Source organism: Armigeres subalbatus, chromosome 3 (genome assembly GCF_024139115.2).
Source record: "Armigeres subalbatus isolate Guangzhou_Male chromosome 3, GZ_Asu_2, whole genome shotgun sequence".
NCBI lineage: Eukaryota > Metazoa > Arthropoda > Insecta > Diptera > Culicidae > Armigeres > Armigeres subalbatus.
In genome coordinates, this window is record NC_085141.1 from 20889213 (window position 1) to 20901791 (window position 12579).

The window sequence follows — 12579 nt, forward strand, 5'->3', positions numbered from 1 at the left end:
CACTGAAACAGATTTAGGGTTCACCAAACAACATTTCCGAACCTGGTGGTATCCGACCGGGGCCAAATTGGTACGACCCAAAGTAGTTGGCTGACTGGAACACATTCTGTAGTTGTTGCGGCGGCTGCTGATGCTGCTGTTGCGGTTGTTGCTGGATGTCCTGGGTTGGTGGCTGCAGGGTAAGATTGTACGGATCGTTTACGTAGTCATTGTAGATGTCGGAACCGTCCGTTGGCACCACTGACGGCTGAACAAACATTGGCGCAAAGCTTTGGGCAATTCCAACGGGGACGCTGTGTAGAGATGGGTACTGGTTGCCTGCCAGTAGATGGCTTATTGGTACTGGTGGCTGTTCCGTTGCGATTGGATTCGTTGGTTCAGGTTCGACCTGCTGTTGACTTTGTTCGGTAGCACAAGGTGGGGGCGATGGAGTTACCGGTAGTTCGATTATATTGGAATACCGGTTAGTGTTGAGCGGGCTTTCTTGTTCCGTTTGCTGAGGAAGGATTGTTGGTGGGGCAGGAGGGCTCATAGCAGTAACAACTGTAAGGGTAGAAGATACTTGCGGTATCAGAATTGGGGTTGGAAGTGGAACTTGTGGATGAATGGGGGTTGGATTGACCACGTTGGAGATCAGCAGATTGTTCGGTATATGTGGAGCTCGAGTTTGTTCTAGGACAGGCGATCCGGGCTCTGGCACATGCGAAGAGTGTTGCATAATACTTGGTTGGGTAGGGGCGGCTAGAGCTGGTTCAAGTGATGTTGGAACAGGAGATTGGGATGGAATGATTGGAGCCGCCGTGTTGACTTTAGTTGCATGAACTAGAGAAAGAAACAGATTCACATATGAGAACCTTTACGCAAATAATCAATAAAATGATAATTACCATCATTTCTAAATAACTCATCCTTCAGATTGGGGAGAAATCCTGATATTCGCTGCCATGTGACGTCCCACAGCACTGAATGGGTTACACCATCACTGTTGTGAAAAACGCATACCTTAAAAAAAAGAAGATTTTATTTATTTATTTTTGCCCATCTCGTACAACAAAGTAGGATTACTCCAAAAAAGAACTTTTGATGGAAATTTCCAAATCGATTTTTTTTACAAACATATACCGCCGGAAATAAGTTTAAAGACAAACATGTTTTTCATACATTTTCATCATGTTTGAGAATCGAAATCTCGATTCGTAGCGATTCGATTTGGCTAAAATTTTACTAGGCACCTGTTTTCCACTTGAACTTTCGATCTTTGAGTGAATTGTATACATCTCTAATGATTTTGACCTCCGAATCTGGAAATAATTATAAAGACACCACTTTTTTATATGGGGCTCCATACAACAGACCTGTCTTTATAATTATTTCCAGCAGAAACGCGTATAAGTAGAATATATGCATAAATATAACTTTCATTGAATAAAAATTCAAGTCATTTTAGGCCTGCTGGCAAAAAATCAGCCCAATCGAATCGCTAAGAATCGAGATATTGACTTCTCAACATGGCCATTTTGTATGGAAACCGAGCTTGTCTTTATACTTTTTTCCACCAGTGTAGTGGCAATGCATGCAAATACATGCAAAAACAAGAAAAAATGCGATCTCGACCCTAAAAGTGGTTTTTGACCTTTCTAATGTGATTTTCTCAATACATTTTATGATGCACAAGATAGGGATCATCACCGCTAGGTGGATTAATCTGGGTTTGTATTCATCTTTCGTCCTACAACCTATAACATATTGTTAGAAAGTATGGTTCTACAGGCATACCTTGATAGTACGTACATCTGCGTAATTTTAGTGTATGTACTATCGAAGCAAAAAAAAATCATTTGCTACTTTGTCACTTGCAAGCTAACATTTCGATAGAAGGGTACTGTAAACATATTCATATTTGATTTAGTACACAACGGACCAGTATGACCCAGATTTTTTTTTTTGGAATGGTGCCTACATGTTGCATTGCACAATCATCGTCTTTGTAAATGTGAGGCTATTGTTGTTACGAAATATTTTATGTTAATGCTTCGGAACATCCATAAATTACGTGACATTTGTAGGAGTAATATTTTAAAGATTACACATCGTTTATGCAACGTACACACCAGTCAAGCAGCTTGACGAACATTGACTCCGCCCCCAAGAAAACGCTTCGGTTGCTGCTTTGTTTGAACGTGTGTGGAGTTGTTCGAACAACCATTTGACAGTTGGCGGCTCGGTTGGAAAAAATTAAAACGGTTTGATTTTGGTTTGAGTTGTCGGGGGTGGAGTCAAGGTTCGGCGAACATGTTTGAGCATTTGTAGTGAAATTGCACAAACCCCCATATATTTTTTGACGGTTGATGCTCAAGTTGGCGCTTCGGTCGTTCGTGTGTGATATTGTTAGTCGAATAAATTGATTGTTTGTGCCGCTGTTGGTAAAACTTGATGGATGTTGGAATAAACGAGAGGTGGAGTCAATGTTGGTTAAACTGCTTGATGGTATGTACGTTCCATTATAATTATGCAAGTTACTCCAAAAAAGTAACGATTGGGCGTGGATCACTCATTTTAACGTGGCGTATTTTATGGATTCCACCTTTAGATTTTATGGGAATGAATACTTTAAGGTTGTCCTGAACTGTCATTGTCGTTGCGACTCCATTGGCTCTATTGACGCTTCCTTACAAAAGCGACAAACTGGTAGCTATAGAAACAGTCGCATCGCGTTGTTTCGGAGGAAACTTGATTATGATTCGTAATCAGGGAGGGGAATGATTTCGAGAAAACAACAAAAAACTGTTTTTGAACAAATTGGCACCGAACCTTTCGATTTCTTCGATACAGATCAATAGTTTTTGACAAAACTCAACACCCTGGTGCACTTTCAGTGCAAGAAGAAGAAGAGGAAGGAAGGACGGAAGGAAGAGGATTCAGAATATATATAAATTTCATTTTGGTCAAAAATGTTACATATGCAGTTTCTCAAACAAACGGTTCATTTATTTTTACCTTTCCTTCTTCCATGCAATCATAGAAAAAACAAAACCACGGCAGCTGCAGCAGCAGCCACGTCAAGCAGACGACAGTCAGCCCATGCTTTTACTATTTCCACCCCGCACAATTAATGTTATCGTACAATAATTTCACAACATATAACCGTTTTTCGGTGGCAAATATTCATTTTCATTATTCCTGTAAGGGTCCAATGAAAGTAGATGTAACAATCAATCCCCTTTCGGACTTGAGAGATATGAGCAATAGAGAAAAATATAATAGAGAGAAAAGGGATATTGAGATTAAGAATTGTACAGAGAAATAGGTGGAATCAAGAATCATTCGTTGTATAACTTAAGATCGAACATAACGTGTTAAGCTTCCCATCCTGAATACCCCATATTTAAAATGAGTGATTATTACAATTCCTTGCTCGTTTTATAGATTAGAACTAATACATCAGTACTAAAGTCAGACTAGAAAAAGTGTGTTTGCTTTGTGAAAGCAACTTACAAAAGCTAATAATCGTGCGGGTTTAAATAATAATCTAAAAGGATCAAAAAGATTTTTTTTCTGATTAGAAAATCTAACCGTTTTCATTCCGCCAGACTTTCTATTTAGTGACTTTAATCAGTACCAATGGCTAGCACTATACAGGCTGTGCGCCACAGGTAATTAACTCTATTTTGTTTCTGTTTGCGCTGCGCATCAGCCAAAACAAAAAAGCTCACGAAAAGCTCAATTTTAATCATTGCTGATAATACTCTTGGCACGGCAAATGCTGGGTGCCAAGGCGAGAAAATACTTTTCCTATTGACTATTCGATTTTTCCGGTGAAGCCGTCATTCGAAAAGGCATCTGGCGCTCGCACAACGAATAGTGCAAGAACATGACAGTACAAGTACCATCTTCGCATCACCATGGAAGATGGATGTGTAGAGGGTAAAGTGCACGTCACCTGTCAGAAAACGTCCCCGAAAAATAAAATCGTGGAATTTTTTAGTGCGTTCGGTGAAATGTTTTCGCTGCGAGAGCTAACATGGGAAAAGGGTTCGAGTTCGGTGGGATACCACTCGGCATTTGGTCGGCCCGAATGCTAGTCCATCGAAATATCGATTCGTGGGCAACGATCGATGGACAGCAGGCCTGCATTGTTTACAAGGGACATATCGTCTCTTGTAAATACTGCAAAGAGCAAGCGCATACTGGCATATCGTGTGTCTAGTCCAGAAGAGCTATGCGAACGTGGCGAAGCAAACTGAGCCATGACAACCACCAAAAAAGGCGAACGTTGCAAAACCCCCGAGCGCCAAACCGGTAGATCAGCATTCTGTCGCTCCACCACCAGCATCGCTGTAGGCTTTCCCCGAGCTGCCACAGCCGTCGAGTCCGACCGAACTGTCCAGCTCAAAAAACCCAACTGCTAGCCAATCTGTTGCTCTAATTGCACGAACGGTGTCTCCCAGTTCGATGCAAACACAAACCGCACGCTCTCCTCATCGGCGTTGCGCACACAACCACAGACCGATGAAGTGGTCTTGGTTGACATATTAAAAAAGCCAGCAAACGCGATGCGATCGAAAGATCGAACTGCCGGCAACGATACGGACGATTTGTCCACATCGACGAGAAGTAGCTGAAGCCGAGGACGCCCGCCCGGCAAGAAACAGCGATGCCACGACGGTGACGACGAGCAGGATGTGGACTTCCTTCTATAAATGGCTCTCACGTCATACAATCTCGCATCCATCAACATCGGCACGATCACGAACCCCACAAAACTGAACGCACTCCGAACCTTCATAAGCAGCCAAAACCTCGATATCGTGTGTCTGCAGGAAGTCGAGAACGAACAGCTTTCCTTGCCTGGCTTTGTAGTTTTCGCGAATGTGGACCACACAAGGAGAGGCACAGCAGTAGCGGTGAAGGAGCACATTCATGTCACTTACGTGGAGAAGAGCCTGGACAGCCGACTAATCGCGCTGCGAGTGCACGACACAACGATCTGCAGCGTGTACGCTCCCTCCGGCACTGCACAGCGCGCTGCTAGAGAAGAGTTCTTCAATGATAGGGCTTGATCCCCCACCCACCCCATCTGTAACTCATAACGTTTTATCAAAATTTCACAAAAAATGATAAACTGGTTTTTTAATGAACTCTACCTTAACTTTCTAAATAATACGTAATAAACTGTCAAATTTTAATTTAATTAGAAATATCGTATTTTATATTAATTATATCATAAATGTTATCCTTAACAGAGCTGAACAAACCTACCCACCCCCTAGACAAAACGTAACAATTTGTAACGCGATATTATGTACCCACCCACCACTTAAGGCGTTATGTAATTTGTGAATGAACCCATACGCTTGTCTATTATCTTCGCCACCACACCGAGAACGTTATCGTAGATGGCGATTTCAATTGCGTTTCTGAGCTCTTAAACCGCATCGTCTAACCGAAGAAAACATTTCCGAATTCCAATATAAGTGGCAATATTGGACCCGGCAGCGCAGAAACTATGGGTCGTGGATGAAATGGTGGTTGTCGTACGCTAAGCCAAAAATCAAGTCCTTTTTCAAGTGGAAATCTCGAACCGTCTTCGAGGAATTCCACGACGCGCATCAGCACCTCTATGCGCAACTACGGCTAGCGTATGACGGTTATTATCAGCAGCCACAAACCATAACCACCATCAACCAGCTGAAAGGAGAAATGTTGGCACTGCAGCGTAATTTCTCCCACATGTTCATGCGCATCAACGAGACGCACGTGGCAGGGGAGCCAATGTCAATCTTCCAACTGGGGAATAGAAGACGGAAGAAAACTATTGAGATTCTCAAGTCCGAATGTGTGAGTGGCGATAAAAGCAAAACAAACACTCCTAGATGGTGCAACTCAGCAAATATTGGGTAAAAATGAGTATATTTCCATCTATTTTTTGACTCTTTTGAAACCATTGTGATGACCCGATCATTTTTGAGGTTATGAGCAGAAGGAAAACAAACATGTTTTTACTATAGACACTGTAGATTCCATAGACGAGCTGAGGCGAAGGCGAGTGTAGCCAAACGAGCTGTCAGTTAGTGTAGCCAAACGAGCATGACGTCACGATTGCAACCCAAGCAACAGAGCGTGTGAAGTCATATTCGCGTGGTAGACTGTGAAAAAATGGAAAAACACACTAAATCGAGAAGACTCAACCGTGTCTCCGCTCGTCTATGGAACCTATAGTGTCTATAGTTTTTACACATGACGAATTGCACATTAGTGTGCGAGCGCTAAACGTCACTCATCTCTATGATCACACAGTTACAGACGGGAGAAGACGAAATCATCGTCGAGCCTCAAGCAATCGAGGCAAATCTGTTTGATTTTTTCTCGAGTGTTTACTCAGAGAAACAGCAGAAAACGACGGCAATGCCAACGACGGGGACGATTTTGCTTGGGAACACGTTATCCCATCGGACAACCCACTGAACGAAGCGTGCATAGAGGAGATACAAACAACAGAAATTCTGTCTGCCATTAGGGCGAGTGCACCCAAACGATCCATTGGTGCCGACGGGATCCCACGAGAATTTTCTTTCCGGATGTTCGATGTTATCCGCCGTGAGTTGAACATGCTTATGAATGCCTTGCCTTCGTGGAAGACGTCATCGTGTTAGTGAAGAAGAAGGGAGGTGACAACACAGCCCGAGCGAACCGACCCATATCACTGATCAACAGCGATTATAAATTGCTCCCCCGCATCCTGAAAAACAGGATGGAACGCGTTATGAAGGCCCACCGCGTCCTAAGTAACGGAAAGAAATGCTCAAACGTAGAGCGAAACATCTTCCAGGCCACTCTCGCTTTGAAAGATCGAGTCACCTTCGATCGGGTGCGGCATTCGTTCCTTTTCGAAACCATGTGGTCGCTTGAAGACAACGATGAATTGGAACGCGATGTGGGAAAGTTTGCGCAACAAATGTGGCTACAATCTTTACGCAAGCTTACACTGCACCAGAAGGTAATCACGCTGAATATGTTCGGCACGTCGAAATTGTGGTACCTTTCTTCGGTGCTACTTCCGCTTGGCGTGCATACAGCAAAAATCATATTGACGCTGGGATCTTTCCTAAGGAGAGGAATAGTCGCCCGCGTTCCCATTATGCAACTTGTTTGGAAGAAGGACCACGGTGGCTTAGGCTTGCAAGTCCCAGCACTGAAAGCAAAGAGTTGCAATAAATAGACATATTCAAGAGATCAAATCCATTCCTCACTATAAATCCTTTATTCTCCACGCAAATCCTCGCTCAGCAACTCCAATAGACAATCCCGACATCAAATCAATCCTTTCAAACTTATCCTACATTCCTCGCCAAATCCTACAAAACCCCTCCGCCGATCAAATCCACCAGCATTTCGTACAAACAAACTGAGCTACCAAAGGTGGAACGAAACAGTCCGGCAGTTAACTGGCAAAAAAATCTTTCAACTTCATCAGGAGCACCGTGGATTCCGCATCGTAGCGCTGCAGGAGGTTTGTTGGAAGGTAATCATACCATCTACCAGAGCTGCGGCAACACACACGAACTGGGCAGCGTTCATAGTGATGGGCGATATGCAAAGGCGCGTGATCTGGTGGTGGCCGATCAATGAGGGACTGTGCAGGTTGAGGATGAAAGGCCGGTCCAACTTCAGCATAATCGATGTCCATAGCGCACACTCCGCGTGCCTGTTGTTCAACATTGCGCTAGAAGGTGTCATGCGGAAAGCCGGGTGTAACAGCCGGGGAACGACTTTCAACAGATCCAGTCAATTTATTTGTTTTGCGGATGACATGGACAATGTCGGCCGAACATTTGCAAAAGTGGCAGAACTGTACACTCGCCTGAAACGTGAAGCAACAAAAGTTGGACTGGTGATGAATGCATCGAAGACAAAGTACACGCTTGTGGGCGAAACCGAGCGTGACAGGGCCCGCCTGGGAAGCAGTGTTACGATAGATGGGGATACCTTCGAGGTGGTTGAGGAATTTGTCTGCCTTGGATCCTTGCTAACGGCTGATAACAATGTTAGTCGTGAAATACGAAGGCGCATCATCTGTGGAAGTCGGGCCTACTACGGGCTCCAGAAGAAACTGCGATCAAACAAGATTCACCACCGCACCAAATGTGTCATGTACAAGACGCTGATGAGACCGGTAGTCCTCTACGGACATGTAGCATGGATATTGCTGGAGGAGGATTTGCAAGCACTCGGAGTATTTGAGACACGGGTGATTAGGACCATCTTAGGCGGTGTGTGGCGGCGAAGAATGAACTGAATGAGCTCGACCAGCTCTACGGCGAACCCAGTATCCGGAACGTACCTAATGTCGGAAGGGTATGATGGGCAGGGCATGTTGCAAGAATGCCGGACAGCAACCCTGCCAAGATGGTGTTCGCTTCCAATCAGGCAGGTACGAGACGGCGTGGAGCGCAGCGAGCGAGGTGGGCAGACCAGGTGGAAAACGACTTGGCGAGCGTAAGGCGCACTCGAGAATGGAGAGATGCGGCCTCGAACCGTGTATTGTGGCGTCAAATCGTTGATTCAGCGTTATCTGTTTAGATGTGAACTAAATAAATGAAATGAATGAAGGACCTCACGTATGTGTCATGATCAAAACATATTCGAATTGTAACTAACGCCGTACAGAAAATTCAACGAATAAACCATTTTTTTGGTGTGCGTACTATTGAGGTATGTCTATATAACGAAATTTTAGATTTGGATACATAAAGACAACATCGTTATACTCACCGAGTGCATCACCAGAAGCATATTCTTCAAACTTTCCAACACCGCTTCATACAGCATGTCCGAACCGATTTTCATAAATCGTTCAAAGTAGTCTAGAATTTCCAGCCAGAGCTCGTTAAAGCCAGCAAGTGCTATCAGTGGCGTCAGGTGATGCAGAAACACCTTGGACATGATGGTTGCCGTCCGCATACGCGATTCCTCCAACAAACCAGCATCGGCCGGTTTAGTTGGTTTCTCTCCAAGCAGTTCCGACAGTAGCGGAAAGAGGACCTGTACATTCGGAAGATGCGTTTCATAATTCCTAGGTATTGCATAATCATTAACCGATAGGTTACCTGCTTGAAGCATCCTGCCCATTCCAAGCCAGTGAGAGTCTGAAGATCTTGCACTAGCAATGCCCTTTGCAAGCAAGTTATTGCACTCGTTCGAACCTATAATTGGAAGCCATACAAAACATTAAATTTTCATTTATTCAACATTTAATTTACTACAAACCTGTCGCCGTTGATCGGTGGCTAACCGGGCAATTCCCTGCAACAACGGACACCATCCTTGGGACCACAAAGCAGAGCATTGTGGTACAGCACCACCCTCTTCCGCCCACCAGCGGAAAATCTTCGCCGTCCTCGTATGAAGCGTGTGCATCAAATCCAGCAACTGTATCGATATCGATTGGTACGCTTCGGGCAGTTCTTCCGATTCACTGTCGCTGCTGTCGTTCCTTCGATTACGATTGCGGGAATTCTTACCGTTATCGTCACCGCGCTTCCGTTGTCGTCGTCGCTTTTCCTTCCCGTCGTTCATGGAAGCTTCGACAAAGGTCCGTATGCAGCGGACGCAGCTCTCAAAGTTGTACGGAGTGATGTGGGACACGTTTCGAACAATAAAGGCAAGACTTTCCCAGCATTTGACCAACGCGAATGGAGAATGTTCCAACAGCTTGCAACGATACTGAATTGTGTGCTTTGGAGAGGATGATCGCGAAGACACAATGTCTGCGTCTTTGTTCACCAGAATCCAATTGTCTCCGGTAGGGCTGATCAGGGGTGTGCACGAGTTGGACGACTGTCCACTTTTTATTACGTTCAGTTCCGAATCGGAGATGTAACCACGATCGGGCAATCCGGAATCTTCCTCGCTGCTGAGAGCCCCATCGGATTTCGCGGCCGAGACAACGGGCGCCTCATCATACTCCGGCGGCACCGCACCCGCTCCGACGCATTCCAGTATCGTAAAGACGATTATCCAATCGGATTCTGTGTGAATATTCTGGGCACTGGTCTTCAACAGCTCATACATACCGATCGAGATGGGTTTAGAAATCGAAAGAATGACGCCTGGTTTGAGCATTAGCAGCATGCGGAGACTCTGCAGGATGGTGGAACAAATTTCTTCATTACGCATCAGATAGATAGCTAGTTTCAATAGCGCGATTGTGGTCCTCTGCAGCAGATAAGTATAATCGCACGATGCGGATCCGGACAGAACTAGATACAATTGATCTTGACAATTTTTCCATACAGGAAGTAATCGATCACGATTCTGTATAAGGATCTTCACCAACATCTCTAACAGAAACACGACGGTATTTTCTGCGTAAGGTAGTCCAACGGATTTATGACTCTCTGGATGTTTAATCATCCCTAACAGGCAATTGACCAGTTCGACTAATGATTCAAATTGCAGGAATTTAGATTCATTAACGATCTGATCTATTTGACACTCCTTGATGCATCGCTTGGATAACTTAATGATTTCCTGCTCTTCGTATGATGGCTGCCGTTGGCTATCGTTGCTCAAATACGAATACAGACTACTCAGCAGACCAGCATCCGTCTTCGGCAGCTGATATTGTTCCCGCATTAGAGTAACCTTCCCGCTTGGTTCGCAAAAGTCCTCCGCTTCCATCAAACCTTTCGGCAAAAGTTTCAATCGGAACAATTGCAGCACAACATCGATGATGTGCTTCCAGCCTTCGCGCATGCAGTCTCCGTGATCGTGAATTAACGCAAACACCGTTTTCATGGCTAGTTGCGCCTTCGAGTTCTGTCCGAACAGCACGTTGGCCGTAATTTCATGTACGTCGGCCGGCGGGTTCAGGAGACTGGTGAATTTGCATAACGTTAGAATCAGCGCATCAAAATCGCTGTGAAGATCGTAGTGCGACGCAACCACGGCCGACTTTATGAACCCATTCATGGACTTCTGGTACAGCTGAGTGTTATCCGGACTCTTGTCGAATATGAAACTGAGCGCTGTCAGTGTCGATCCCTGAATAATTCGGAATAATTCGCGATCATGGTTTGGACCGAACACGTGATGGAACATGCCATCCTTGGTTGATCCGCGGCGCAGCAATACTTTCCAAAGGTAGTTTTCCCGCACGAGACCAGTTTGCTCTGCTGGCATGACGATTTCTTCGTTCCTGTTGAAAAGCATGAATCACAATTAGCAAATAATGCACAGCTATGGTGAGGTAGCTTACTTGATCGCATGGTAAACATTGGACAGCATATCCTGGTCAAAGTCGGAGTTTCCGTTCAGACCTCTCAGATTCTTTACGAACTCGTCGACGGTCATTGGAACGTTCAAGCGCTTAGCATTATGATTGTGCTGGTCCATATTCAACATGATGATTGCGTACGCTAACCGGAAGGCGGCATCCGTATTTGCGAATGGTTCGTTGTTACATGTCTAAGAAGGATTGAGGTCATCATTAAATAGTTTTGCAGAGAAAATTTTCTTTTCTTTTTACAATGTACAAGTCCGAGTACAACGGCAAGCGTTTAGTGTTTTAAGCATAATGATGTTAATTTGTTAATTAAAAATGTATATTTTTATCTTTAAGAAAGAAATATACAGACGGCTTGTTTTCATAACAAATTGCAGCCAATAATTTTATTGAATAAAATCCTTTTTTGTTCAATAAAATTATTGGCAATAAAGCTATCTATCTGTGTGTAATTTAATATTGTGAATAAAAACAATATTAATTGCAGAATTTAAAGGTGACCCATCTTGCCGGGCATTTCCTGATTGACTGAAAAGTAGACTTCTACTTTAATGACTCAAAATGAAATAAAAAGTTCAATTTTTGTTATTCCATACCCCCTGGCTTACAGATCATGAGCTATTTTTATAGATCCACGTTGAAAAGCTAAATTAAAATGTTTCTATTTTGGGGCATTGAGGGTTCGCCTTAAGTGACCCATCTTGCCCCATCCTACCCTAATAGTACTTCGCGTGACACAGCATCACGAATAGTAAGCTTCCTAGAATAGTGCCCCTCTTTAAATACTCACATGCCAATGATCTGCAAAGTGCTCCATAACGAGAAAGATCAGCGGAGCCTCTCCGGGAAGCCGGAACGTCTCCAGATACAGCCGAAGTGCCTGATCGATAGTCAAACCGGCGAAGTCGAACGACTTGACAAACACTTCCAAAATCTTGCTCTCGACGTTCTTCTTCTTGCTGATATATTCGCCGATCATCTTCTTGTCTAGGCCTGAGTTTTCCCGCAAAAAGTGGGCAATCTCCAACGGATCCAGCGTAGTGTTGAGGATGCCATTTTCCTGCAAAAAGAGTATCCCCTTTTCTGGTCGTTGGTTGAAAAGATCCGTTCCCTGAGTGAGGAGGCGTTTCTTCTTCTTGATGGCGGCCAATTCCTCGTGGTTTAGAGTTGTTCCATCGCCTGCGGCTTCCTGACTAACGATTCTCCGAAGGCGCTCCTCGTTTTGACTATTTTTCAAATACTTATTAATAGATTCTACGGCCACTTCGCTGACATCTGAATCTGAAAGGAAAAGC

At 44.3% G+C, this 12579-nt stretch overlaps 1 protein-coding gene across 3 annotated transcripts in view; it reads right to left on the bottom strand.

The window, feature by feature from the left end:
• LOC134219379 (Golgi-specific brefeldin A-resistance guanine nucleotide exchange factor 1) overlaps positions 1-12579 on the bottom strand; it is a 29044-nt gene that overhangs the window by 1136 nt on the left and 15329 nt on the right. For all 3 annotated transcript variants that reach the window (XM_062698099.1, XM_062698098.1, XM_062698100.1), the window contains exons 4-10: positions 12075-12565; positions 11258-11466; positions 9268-11197; positions 9108-9203; positions 8773-9042; positions 888-1002; positions 43-822 (exon numbers count right to left, since the gene is read on the bottom strand). In XM_062698099.1, coding sequence (XP_062554083.1) covers positions 43-822; positions 888-1002; positions 8773-9042; positions 9108-9203; positions 9268-11197; positions 11258-11466; positions 12075-12565 — 3891 coding nt within the window. The remainder of the gene's footprint in view (positions 1-42; positions 823-887; positions 1003-8772; positions 9043-9107; positions 9204-9267; positions 11198-11257; positions 11467-12074; positions 12566-12579) is intronic.